The sequence below is a fragment of the Peromyscus leucopus genome, chromosome 18 (genome assembly GCF_004664715.2).
Source record: "Peromyscus leucopus breed LL Stock chromosome 18, UCI_PerLeu_2.1, whole genome shotgun sequence".
Classification (NCBI taxonomy): domain Eukaryota; kingdom Metazoa; phylum Chordata; class Mammalia; order Rodentia; family Cricetidae; genus Peromyscus; species Peromyscus leucopus.
The window spans coordinates 20,466,001-20,479,932 of NC_051078.1; the positions used below are offsets into that span (position 1 = coordinate 20,466,001).

Sequence of the window (13,932 nt, forward strand, 5' to 3'; positions counted from 1 at the left end):
ATGAGCAACCTCCCCTGTATTTGGCTTTTGAATTTTACTTTCTGGTATTCTAGAAAGAGATTAAATTTGTAGAAAATGTAAACCAGTATTGCTGATACATTGTGTATATATACTGTATTTATGATACCTTAAAAGATTTAATTTTATTAATTGTTCCCCAAATACCACCTTTAGTCATTTAATATAGTTTTATTAATTTTTTTAAAATTTATTTTACATACTAACCACAGTTTCCCCTCCCTCCTGTCCTCCCATCCTCTTCTCCCACCTCTTTCCTACGTCCCATTGACTCCTCAGAAAGGGTAAGGCCTCCCATGGGCATCAACAATATATGACATATGAAGTTGAGGTAGGACCAAGAAGCTCCTCCCCTATTGGGAGGTATTAAGGCAACTCCACGTAGTTAAAGGGGAGGTTTATTTTGTGGGATAACTTACAAGTAAAAGGATAGGGTCCAGGGTCCAGAAGAGATGAAGTGCAGTCCAATGGTGTTCTCTGGAGAACTCTCTTTGGTCTACCTCTAGCATCCAGGATCCAGGAACTAAAAGACCCTGCACATCCGGATCTCGATCTTAAGGGCTCCTGTCCTTGGCCCTGCCTAGTAGGTATAAGAGTTACCAGAAGCCTCAAAGCGGGTAGTACTTCCAGGTCAAAGCTGGAAGAGCGACCCACTACACTTCCCTCTGCACCAAGGCTGAGTGAGGCATCCCACCGTAGGAATAGGTTCCAAAAAGGGCAGTTCATGTGCCAGGGTCAGGTCCTGGCCCCACTGCTAAGAGACACACAAAGAGACCAAGCTACACAACTGTCACCCACATGCAGAGTGTCTAGGTCGATCCAGTGCAGCTTCCACAGCTGTCAGTCTAGAGTCTGTGAGCGCCCACAAACTCAGGTAAGTTATCTCTCTGGGTTTCTCCATCATAACCTTGACCCCCTTTGCTCCTATAATCCCTCTCCCTCTCGGCAACTGAACTCCAGGAGCTCAGTCCAGTGCTTGGCTGTGGGTCTCTGCATCTGCTTCTGTTAGTCACTGGATGTAGGTTCTATGATGACAATTAGGGTAGTCACCAATCTGATTATAAGAGAAGGCCAGTTCAGTCACCCTCCCCACTATTGCTAGGAGTCTTAGCTGGGATCAGTAATTTAAAATTAATTTTGTAAGCCAGGCGGTGATGGTGCACGCCTTTAATCCCAGCACTCGGGAGGCAGAGGCAGGCGGATCTCTGTGAGTTCGAGGCCAGCCTGGTCTCCAAAGCGAGTTCCAGGAAAGGCGCAAAGCTACACAGAGAAACCCTGTCTCAAAAAACCAAAAGAAAAAAAAATTAATTAATTTGTGAGTAGTAGTCATGCCTTCCTAATAGTCTTCAGTCTCTTTGCTCTTTCCTTGACTTTTTTAACATCCATATTTTGAAGGCCAGTTTTCAATAATTTCCTTTTATCTGGGTTTGTCTGATATTTACCCATCATTAGACAAATGTCCTTATTTTCCTACAGTGTCACATAAATAATGCTTTTTTTCACCCCATTGCTTATGTGAAAGGTATTGCATTATACAACTATTTATGTTTTCTATTATTGTGGCATAAGATTAGTCTGCTTATTCAAGATAATATTTCCCATAGTTTTTTTTATTTTAAAATTAATTCTATGTCTAATAAACATTTGTAGAGGAAGATGTTTTGAAACATCTTATTAAAGATTAAAAATTTTTATTTTTTATCTACATTCACTCATAGCTTTTAACATCCATTGAGGTTTCATGCCTGAATTAAAATTATATCCTAATGATGGTTATTTCATAATTCCATTTTTTCTTCTGTGTTTACTTCATGCCACTGTACTTTGAGAAAGCTGATTCTCTCTGTTATCTATTCATCCAAATGGTAACGATGAGTAGAATCCAGTTTCATTTCATGGGTTGTAATTCATTGCCACCATAATTCATTTTCATGTTTAAAGTTTCCCCAACTATGTCACTGAGAGAGCCTTCAAACTACTTTGTATGCCCTTTTAACAAGCCTTACCACTCTCTGAGACTCCCTTTCTTTGTGGCTTAATGTGTTTTTGACTCACCTTGTACTTTCCCTAAATTGACTTCATCTGTTCCTTAATGAGCCCCAATCTCTTGTCATGAAGAATTATATTTTAAACCATGTTTTTGCTTCTAGCTTTTCTAAGTGGTCAAAACTAAGTTACCTGGGTAAGAATATACATACACATTTACATCACAAACTATGCACTGTGCAATTTAGATCAACATAAAAGTACTCACTTTATAAAATTTCAATTTTGAGATAGGGCCTAATATGTGTTATCAGAATTCTTAAATGGCCAGTAAAGTGTAACATGTAGAATAGATCAGTTGATGTTGTCACACTCAATATTGTCTCTTACAGACTGAACTGTCTATTAGTGAAGGGAACTTGAAATACAATACTGAGAGTCCAGAAGCATTTAATTGCAGCAAAAATTGCCAAAGTAGTAATTGATAGTTCCACCATTTGCAGGCAGCCCAATTCAAGGATTAGTTAAGCATCTACCTGGGCCAATGGTCAGGCAGCTAGAGACTGTAATTCCTGCAGCACCTACCTTGCAGAATTGGAGTGAATTTCAGTGTTGTTGCAGAGGTATTAATTACATTAGACCAATATTTGTGACAAAGAGAGTACATAAAGTAGAGGTTCATTTTTGTGCTAATCATTGTTGAGATTTTCGATTTAATTAGTTCTACAACCTTTAGTAACATTGTGTAGATCTGGAGAACTAGAGGTCCACATGAACTAAGCACTATTTGCCAAGATACACGTCATAGTTTCTGGTAGGTGCATGTAATGTGTGCCATCATCATGCTCTTTGTGTGTATCAGGAAGGATGGCTGAATACTAAACCTGCAGGATTTTCAACCAATCTTGGCTGAAAGCCAGCTTGCCAGGGTGGGGTGCCTTTTTGACACTGCTTGGACAAGAGTCGGGTCCTTTCTGCAGGGACTCCAGCATACATCCATACTCCATTTTTAACCTCTCTCAACATATAATAATGAGAGGATGTTTGCCTTCATATTCAGACAAAATAGGCTGAGAAGTCAGGAAGATACAATGTTTCATAAGGAATGGGGCTTGACTAGGCCATGGTGGACTCCAGAGATAGTACAGTGGGACAACCAATATACAGGGTATATAGAGGAACCCAGGAGGCAAAGATGAATCAAAATATGTCATAAAAGACATAGGTATTCCTTTTTAAAATGTTGACCGGAATTCATATGCCTCAGGAGATTGTCTTTCCAGGCCTTTGCTCATAGTAGCAATTGAGTGCACAATTCTTATGCAAGGCTCACATTTTGCATTGCTTTGTACACATGAATGAGTTGAAGTTTGAGGATGCTACATTACTTGATAATATGACTTGAACTAATGATAAGCCCCAAATTATAGCCTAATCCAATACATGTGACATTGTTTCAATCTTCCTTGCTTTATCCACCAGTAACACTGCCTTACTATCCCTGCCGATATGAATTACTCATGTAACTTATCAAATATTTGGGGGAAACCAATGTGCTGAACGTAAGGCTAGACATTAGGTTATAATGGAGAGGTGACGCATGGAGAACAGACTCTACTTTTGGAGAGAAACCTTAGTAAAATAATTCTACTGTATTTATATTACAAAAATACGAGAAGCTAAGAAGAAAGAACCAGGCGACATGAAGTGCTTACATTGGGAGGATTTTACCTGGTGAAATTAGAGAGAATTTTTTTTTTGTTTTTTTTTTTTTTTTTTTTTTTTTTGGTTTTTTCGAGACAGGGTTTCTCTGTGTAGCTTTGTGCCTTTCCTGGGACTCACTTGGTAGCCCAGGCTGGCCTCGAACTCACAGAGATCCGCCTGACTCTGCCTCCCGAGTGCTGGGATTAAAGGCATGTGCCACCACTGCCCGGCGAGAATTTTTAAAGAATTTGATGCTAAACTTGAGCTGATAATCTAAGAGAAAGATTGAACTAGATGAAGAAGGGAAGAAAACACATGCAGAGATCATATTGAGACAGGGAGCTATGCAAAGTGGGCTGAAGACCCTTGTGGACATGGAAAAGTTATTAACAGGTCTTTATTCCAGAGGATGCCAGCAAGCAGGTAGGAATTAAGCCATCCATTGCTTACCAGGCTCAGTAGACTCAATGAAGAGTGCCATCAAGGGCTTTTGGGACAAGGACTAGATTGTGAGTTCAATTCTACACATGATGAATTTGAAATGTGTGTGTGTGACAGCCAAAAGGAAATACAAAGTAATAATCAGATTTTAAAAGAAGGTAGTGTGTTGGAGTTTTTGAAGCTCTATGAGGCATCCAACTTTTATTTCTGCTTCATTGATAAAACACCATGGTTTAAAACAATATGGAAAACAAAGGATTTATTTGGTTTATCCTTTCTGGTCATAATCCATTGTTGAGGAAACTCAGAACAGGATCTCAATCATTTACTGCATATGGGACCTTAGAGCACTGATTCTCAACCTATGGATCGTGACCCATTTACCCTTTCACAGGGTCCCGTAAGACCATTGGAAAACACAGATATTTACAATATAATTCATAACAGTAGCAACATTATATTTATGAAGTAACAGTAAAAATAATTTTATGGTTAATGGTTACCATAATATGAGTAAATATATTAAAGGGTTACAGCATTAGGAAGGTTGAGAACTACTGTCTTAGAGGAAGGTTGCATATTGGTTTGATATAGGCTCATATTCACCTACCTTTCTAAAGCAGCCCGGGTTCACCTGCCTAGGGATGGTACTGTGCACAGTGAACTTGGCTCTCCTATATCAATTAATAATCAAAAAGATGCCTCATAAGCTAGGCTAGTCTGATGTAGGCATTTCTTCAGTTGAGGTTCCCTCCTCCAAGATAAGTCAAGTTCACAACCAAGAATGGCTATCACATGTGGACATATAATACTTAATTCAATGAATATGACTGAGACCATCTAAGAAGACTATTAGATGAAAAACAAAAGAATCTTAGGGTGTGCCTTTGATGACCCTTCTCAAGTTTTGCTTTCTGATTCTCCCACTAACTACAGCTGCAACATTTAGTGATTTGCCTTTTCTCAAAGGTAATAATGCAAAGATGGAAGTTTTAGAATCCAAAGATACTAGGAAGCAAAATGCAGTTTGGGTTGTAGAAATGAAGGCCAGAGTTTCTGGAAGAAATGAAAGGTCTGATGTTCAAAATGTCCCCGATATATCAAACAAAGTAAAGGAGAAAGATGACAGTTGAGTCAACATCTGTTATTTGAATGCCGACACTTTTCTCTTAAATTTGCTATACTGTTTAAGGTAAAATAGAGTAGGGCCCCTCTGCCAGAAATTAATGGAGGTCAGCATGGCTTGTCATATAAATTATTTCTTCGTTTTTTTTTTTGAGTCTCACTTTGTGTGTTTATAACACATCCATCCAAGGATGAAGCATAGCTTTAAAGGATTTCTTTAAAAATAATGAGTTTTTAAATTTTTATATCAGCCAATTCAATAACAATCATATCTTGTGTGTGTGTGTACATACATGTGGTGATATATATATATATATATATATATATATATGAATAATATATATATATGAATATATATGAAGCATAAATACATGTTTGTTTGTTCATTATGTGCATGAGTGAATATGGATGCCCCTATATGGAAGTCAGAGGTTAAGGTCAGGTACTTGACTGCTGCCCCCTTTATATTTAGAGACAGGGTTCCCAACCGAACTTGGAGGTCACCAATTCAGGTGTATTGGCTGGCCAGTGAGCCCCGGTGATCTGCCTACCTCTCCCTTCCATGCTCTGCGATTTTAGACATATCACTGCATCTAGATATTGATGTGTGTGTTGGGGATCCAAACACAAGTCATACTTGTGTGGCAAGCACTTGACAGACTGAGCCATCTTGCCATCTCCCCAACCCCTCTTTCCTCTCCCACCCTCTCCTCTCCCAGCTCCTACTAAGCCCACCCAAACTCAGTGCCACCATAGATCCCAAGCTAGCTTTAGACTCTTGATCCTCTTGTCTCTCCCTCTGAAGTACAGAGATTGCTTCCGTGCCCCAAGATGATGGGCAAATGTCAACTAGTTCTGATATCAATGCTTACATTTTCTTTTTCTCAAAGCCAAGATTTAGGAAAAAAAAAATCATAGATCAGTCAAAACTGACTCAAACGTATACTGAAATTTGTTTCACAGATGAATATTTCTATAGATGTTCTTAAAGTATGACATAATTATGGATGACGGGCCATGCTTCAGACTCAGTACTGTAAATGGAATTTTAAGTAAGGAACTGCGATCCCTTACCAACAACATCGTCCAGCGGCATCCAGTGTTGTGCCAACTTGACTCCTGTGTCTCAGTGGTTCATACTGTGACTTTCTCAAACATGAGCTTTTGAATCAAATATGTGTACATTTTGTATCTATATCAAGAGATTCCTAAAATGTTCACCTGTGTCTAGAAGAAAGAAACTGCATAAAGAAAGACTGGAATATCTAATGTATATGATTCCTTTGTTGAATGCTTTCCATTTTATTAAACAGACCTTTACTTTTTAACCTCATACATGCTATACACTATTTACATGCACACAAATACAAACATATGAAATATCAGCGAAAGGATTTGTTTCTGGTTGTCTTTAATCTTCCAGAGTCCTTTGTAATTAAATCATTTTGGTTACAGTTATAGTTTACTGCCTATTTGTTACTTATTCTTATGCATTATATTTTAGGATACATTTTATAAGGTGGGCATTAGGCATTAAAAAGTTTCATGTGTGGTTTCATTGATTTACTATGCTTACAAAAGCATTATATGGCCAGATATTATATAAAATGGACACACTCTTGTTTCTTGTTTCACCCAGTGCAATCAACTATCAGTAGATGCAGGTTTTCAAATGCAGAAAAATCCGGATTTGAGACAATACCTTACTCATACTTGGGTGACATATATAAAATAAGTTCTAAAATTCTCATACAGAGGGATATCTGTGGAGCATCTAAGTCATAGGAAAGAGTTATCAACCTTGATGGAAAACTTAAAATGAACTGATTCCTCCATGTGCTAAAGAACTACTTTGATGAGTCATTGATGATCACAGTTGTTGTCTTTGTCTTCTTGATTAACTTCAGAGCACATTCAGAAAATGAAGGCACCTCTTTACCATCTGCTGACTCCTGTACCAGCCCCACAAAGATAGACTCTTCATATAATAAGACGGCTAAGCAGTGCCTAGAGGAGATATCTGGTAAGTGTGCAGCTGATTAATGCAAAAGTCAAACCTGAAGTTTTTTTTGTAATCTCCTTGACAGTCTATTTTATCAGGTTACGTTTGCTCTGTGATTTTTTTCAAAACTGGACTCCATATATTTCATGCCTCATATTTTACATATTTGCCTGTTCTGGTGAGGGTGATCATATGTTGCTCTGAAAGGGTGAGAAGAGTGGTGGTTCTTTCAGAACCTGGAAGTGGAATTTGCTTTAAGTCATTTGCCTCTAGGGAACTTCTGTGGTTAGTAGAGTAGTCCTTGGATATGTATGGAGATTAGAGATCTACTAAAGATCAAGTCTAACTGTGAAGTTTAGAACTCATTCAATCCTGTCCTATGTTTAATTCTGTGATGTTTATAATATTTCTATAGTGCACATCTCAGGGAAAATCTGGTTAGGAAGATGTTTTCTTGTACAGATGTAGGTGATAGAAGAAAAGTTTCAAATCTGCCGGGTACAATTATCAGATTTTTAACTGTATGAAATTGGATTTTCCACTTGTGTCGAGTATGTTTTCATTGATTCAGACAAGCCTAGGGTTATATGGAAAGCCTTTCACATAATTTTGTGTTATGTATTATGTATAATATAGTCATTTTTGATCATTTATGAGACCCAAGTAACTTCTTAGAAAACTATATTGTCATTAGTTGGAGAGAGAATTTAAGAAATTTTGATAGGGTTGTGATTAGAGGCACAGTGTCTGTTTTTTCAACAAATCTTTGGGTTATCCTTCATATGTTCACTGCCAAGTCCAAAGGCAAAAACTAGGGACCAATTTGAGTTTTAAACGTTTCTGTATCACTTCAAGACTTCTAAATCCCATTTTGAAGCTCAAGGAAAGGAACAAAATCACAACTGGAGAGGTTAAGAAATGCCAACACTTTTATGGCCATGAAATTCAATTCAGCAAGCACGAGCCCTTCCTGAGATACCTGTCACTGAGTCGTGACAGAAATGACAGAGCAACACTCCAGGTGTCACTGTGGGAATGAAAATGGTTGAGACTGTTGGGCATCTGTGACTTCAGATGGCAAAGTCAACACAGGGCCAGTGTAGGGAAGGAGGATGAATTATGATGTGAAGATATGGCTCTGGTGATGTATTTATAGACCTTAGACATTCAAGAGAAGTGTCAAGATGATGCTCTGTCCCTGTGTTGTGACAAGACATTTTATAAACGATGGTGTGAAGAAGATTCAATTACCATATCGAATGTGCATGAACATCTGCATTATGACTATGCAGTACAGTGCTCCAGTCTATAGTTGGCAGTGAATTTGAGTCGAATTTGAATTGTAATCATTGTTTCACCAAGAAACACTGTTTTCTGAAGTTAATATATCCATGAGTAGCTCTGATGGAATAAATAATCCATAGTTAATTTTACAACTTCTTATTCTGTCTACATTTAATCTTTTTATATATTTGAAATTAGTAGTTCTATTTAATGTTCTGGTGTTTTAATAGAATCTTTGAAAATGTAATATAAACCAGATATTTAATAGAAGGGCAAGTTTTTTTGTAGAAATATGGGTCACAGATTTGAGGAAGGAGAGGAAACAGAAAATAGATGCTGAAATGAGTCCTGTGCTGTGATGTCATTTTTTACCATTATCTGTTTGAAATCAGCTTTACATTCTGGATCATTCTCCCTCCCTACAAGGCAATCCCTGACTTCATTTATGGTATTTGAAGTATTTGAATAAATGGTTCTCCCAAGAACTTAGCCTCTTCTGGGGTCCTTTCCTCACAATCCCTCCTCATAGTCAGTGCCTAGGCCTGGGCATCATCAGGAAATATAACTTCTCAACAGCATCTTTGCCATGAATCCTATTCTCTTTTTAAAAATTACTTTATATGAATGGTCGTTTTGTTCATTATGTATGCTTGTATATGATATGTGTCCCTGGTGCCCACAGGGGCCAGAAATCGATGACAGAGCTCCTAGAACTGATGTAACGTCTTGTTGTGAGCCACCATCGGACACCATACTTGAACCCTGGTCGTCTAGAGGAGCAGCCAGTGCTCTTAACAACTGAACCATCTCCTCAGCCCCATAAATCCTATTCTTACTGCTTGAAGTTCCCTGTGTTTACAGTACTCTTCCCACTGTTTCCTGATTCCATGATGATTCTGCTGGGATTTCCATTTTATGAACCTCATGCTTTCTTATTGCCCTTTATTCAACTACCTTCTTTTTTTTTTTTTTTATCAGTTTGGTAATTGTGGTAACTGAAGAATTGTTCTTCCCATCCCCCACACATCCCTAATTCCTTTGTCGTTTCCCACTTCACCAGAACAACAAGTATAGTTTTATTCTATTCTTCACCTATTATATATCAATAATGAATGAAGAAGATGAAATCTACATGCTGGTTGGGGTGACTCACTCTTTGGTAATCAGTTCAGCCTCATGAGTTTCTAACAGCCCCAGTAAACATTGTGGTTTCCTAATTCTGCTCAGTCTCTCAAATGAAAATATTGCTCCTTTCCTCTCAAAACTCCAACACTGCCTGTCCTAGTCTTTTTAACTGTTAAACTTGATGTAACTTTACTGAATGGGATGCAGAGAAAGGAAGTCTGTGAACTCTGCTTCCATATCTACCCCCCTCAGAGCATTTACTTAGTACCTATTTCCTTTGCTTTTCTTGGACTGCTGTCTATTTCACCTTCTAATATATCCCCTCTCTACCAAACCATCTCTTTAGACCATGAAGTGATAACTTCAATGTAATACAAACAGCTTCCCCTTTGTGTTCCAACACAGCCATAATGTAGTTCTTTTGTCCTTCTCTGAGTAGCCTTCAAACCGGCCACTAATCCTTCCTCATTGTTGCCCGAGGTTACACTAACCAGCTTTTTTCACTTCATGTCTGCACTGAAATTGCTCTTAATTGAAGTTGATGTAATTGGAGACCTGGCAAAATCCAAGGATTAAGCCTTCGGGCTCATCTTATTCACCTCTGACCAGGAATCTGCCCTCTTAGAAAAGAATCCCCTTAGGAAAGAAAGTTTCAGGCTTGATCTCAAAATTCCATTGATTATTTTTTTTCCCCCAAATCTCACTGTTCGTTCTTTCCTGGTAATCTTTTCTAGTTATGTCTTTTCACCCTAGTTTCTCATCATTGAAACAATTCATCTTTCTTCCCAAGACTTGTTTATACATTCTCCCTTGATGAGTGACAGTAACTCGTGGTTTTAAACACGATCCATATAGTGATTGCTCACAAACGTTTCTTTCTCGTCTTCTCCCTTGCAACCTGACTCAAGTGTCCAGTTCCTTACATATCTCCACTTAAACATCTCAGACTTAAACATACTTCCAGTTTGCTATCTTTGAAACAAACCCTAAAGCTGCCTTCCAACTCCCTTTGTTTGGATCTTCTCCATTTTGGTTAATGGTAGTGCATGCCTCTAGTTGCTCGGGCCTGAGACTTAGAATCCTTTGTGACTCCGTATATCCTCTACACCTGAGGTCTAGTCTGTTCTACTATGTGACAAACCCTATGTGAATTGCTTGCTCTCTGAACTCAGGAAAGAAGGAATAAGCTTTTGATATATTTCTCAGTATTTGTTGTTTTCCTGTTTTTGTCTCATCTCAGAAATTCAGAAGCTCAATAATACTGATGACATTGTATACCCCATTCCATAGAACTAAAGTGTTGTTTCTGCTAATATAACTCAGTGAGAGAATACTAGCCTATCAAGCGATAATCCATAAATTGAATTTCTAACACTACGAGCAAAACAAAAATTTAATGTGGGAAGTAGTTTAAAAAGAGTAAAATAATTATTTTTTTCAAGAAAAATCTTGATTAGAGCCCCTTCTTTTCATGTCTATTTTTTGTCTTAACTGCTGTATCCCAGTAGTTGGTTCATAATTCCCACCCATTTACTGTCTGTGAAATAAATAAAATGCACATAGTATGTAAATGGGACCCTTGATGAGGAAGAGCCCGTCTTAGGGTTTCTATTGCTGTGAAGAGACACCACGACCATGGCAGTTCCTACAAAGAAAACATTTAATTGAGGTGGCAGCTTACAGTCCAGAGGTTCAGTCCATTGTCATCATAGCAGGGAGCATGGCAGTGTGCAGACAGACCTGGTGCTGGCTACACTTGATCAGAAGGTTACAGGAAGAGGACTGACTGTCACACTGAGTGAAACTTGAGAAAGAGACCTCAAAGCCCGCCCCCACGGTGACACACTTCCTTTAGCAAGACCACACCTACTCCAACATGGCCACACCACCTAATAGTGCCACTCTCTTTGGGGGCCATTTTCTTTCACACCACCACAGAGCCCTAACAATATTTAGGTGTATACAGCATGCAGGAAAGAGGAGAGATACTATGGACTTCGGAAGACATTCTAGTCGATAGAGCTCATGGAGATGTAGAGCGGTTAGCACTTAATGAAAGCATTGACTGTTTTGTGGTTTGCAAGTTGAGACTTCCCCGTGAGGCTCAGATGTTTGAATACATGTTCCCTGCTGGTAGTGCTACTCAGGGAGGTTGTATGACCTTGAGGAGGTAGAGCCTTGACAGAGGATGTGGGTCACTAGGGGCAGGCCTTTCAGTTTCATAGTCAAGTCTACTTCCTGTTCTCTGTGCTTGACTATGGAAGTCTGTATGACTAGTTTCCTCCAGCTCTTGCCATTTCAATTGCTCCTGAAGGAATGCCTTCCTCAAACGGAGAACCAAACTGCACTTTTCCATCCTTAAGTTGTTTTCTCGTTTCATATTTTGTCTCAGCAATGAGGATTGTAACTGGTATAGACTTGGATGGAAAAAGAAAATAGTTTTGATTCTATTATCACTTATTTTTTTTTTAATATGAGATATAAGACTACCTCTCCCTTCCTCTGTAAAAGTTGATATGTTCCCCAGGGGAGAGGAATCCCTTTTCTATTGATTAAAACATTGTCAAATCCATCTTTGTTCCATTAACCACATGAAGTATGGTCTGTGAGACTTATAAGACGTCTAAGGAACACACTTAGTTCATACTGCAATGTAAATTGGTCAGAGGAATTTGCAAAGAAGGAGGCTTAGCTGTTTAAATTTTGCCTGATGTAATAGCTTACTAGTAGTGACTAAAAAGTTTTTTTTTTTTTTTTTTTTTTTTTTTTTTAGCTGAGGACTGAACCCAGGTAGGGCCTTGTGCTTGCTAGGCAAGCGCTCTACCACTGAGCTAAATCCCCAACCCTCCAAGAAAAGTTGTAAAAGAAAAATAAATAAATGTAGTTAAATTTAGGTGTGAAGATAAGAATTAGAAATGAGAGGCCTCACTTTGTCATTGAAGAATCTCTGTAACTTTAATATTCTCCAAAGTTGTAAGAATAGCACTGAAATTTCCTTTTCTTTATCATATTCTTTTGGAGAAAGCTTCATGGCCTTTACCTGATCTGATAATGGTGGTTCTAAAAATTATTATTATACACTGTACAGTCCACAGCAATGAATAAATCAGCTTATTGTTCAAAACACTTCCTCTAAGATTCATGGCATGCTCTTGGTATTACATTTCTGGGTGAATTTATCTTGTACATTCACGGCTTTTGCTTTGTTTGTATTTTTGCCTTCTTTGACAGGGAGAATTTATTCTCTGAGGCCATTTCTTTTAAGTGCCAAGAGATCAAATATAATTGAGATTAAATGTTCATCCCATTGTAGGATGGTTTTAGATTGTGCTTTCTACTTAAGATCACATTTGCCTTTTTTCCCCTTTATGCATAAGACTCTCTGCTCCCACATGTATCTACTCTGTGTACATTTGTTCAATGCAGTTTTTAACCTTTAACTGGAATAAATATTTGATTGTTAAAAAGATAAAATGCTATCCTGCTTTCTAAGAAGTAATATTGAAATAAGTTGATGATTTTAGGGAATTATTTTAGAACCTAGCATATAGTTTTAACCAAAGTGTAAGATAATGGTTACGTCCACTTTATATTAGAGAATAGTGAATATCTGGCATGTAAGGTCTTTGCAAATGGTCACCAGAACTTGCTATTTCTTGAATGTTTGTAGAGTCTAACAATATCAAGCTCAGGTGATTCACATCAGCTTACGTCTTCTAGTCAAATAACCAAATAGGGAAGGAATGCTAACTAAAGACCTAAGAGCATTCCCAACCCCCCAGGAGCTTACAGTGGATGTGTTTTATTTTACATATCGACAAAATTAGAATGAGTCGCATTTCTGCAGGGGATTGTTTTCCTTCTCTTTGCCTGGGAGCTTTTCCTCCACCTTGTATAACACGCATTTCTCTGTGTGATTCCAGATAAATAAAAATAGCCTTGTGTTATGCACACTCAACAAAGCAGGGATGGATGCCTGTAGTGATGTAAGTGGGCTCCTTACAGCTGTCAGGGTAAATTTACATCTAGTAGTTCCAGGGGCAAAGCTACTGAAATTATAAGCTTGTTATAAAAATCTTTAAATGGATACAAAAAAAAAAAAAAATTGACAAACCCCTTCTCGGTGTTTCCTTTGTTGGGGTATCTTTCAGAAATATTTTTGGTATTTGTCTACAGTTTCTTCCTTCCTTGGTTTCATTAAATTTAATCCACTTGTACTGTCTTCACCCTGTGAGAGGAGTGCTGCT

At 38.1% G+C, this 13,932-nt stretch overlaps 1 protein-coding gene across 7 annotated transcripts in view; it reads left to right on the plus strand.

Moving 5' to 3' along the window:
• Nav3 (neuron navigator 3) overlaps positions 1-13,932 on the plus strand; it is a 767,863-nt gene that overhangs the window by 595,090 nt on the left and 158,841 nt on the right. For all 7 annotated transcript variants that reach the window (XM_028873085.2, XM_028873083.2, XM_028873084.2 and 4 more), the window contains one exon: positions 7,182-7,297. In XM_028873085.2, the coding sequence (XP_028728918.1) occupies positions 7,182-7,297 (116 nt within the window). The remainder of the gene's footprint in view (positions 1-7,181; positions 7,298-13,932) is intronic.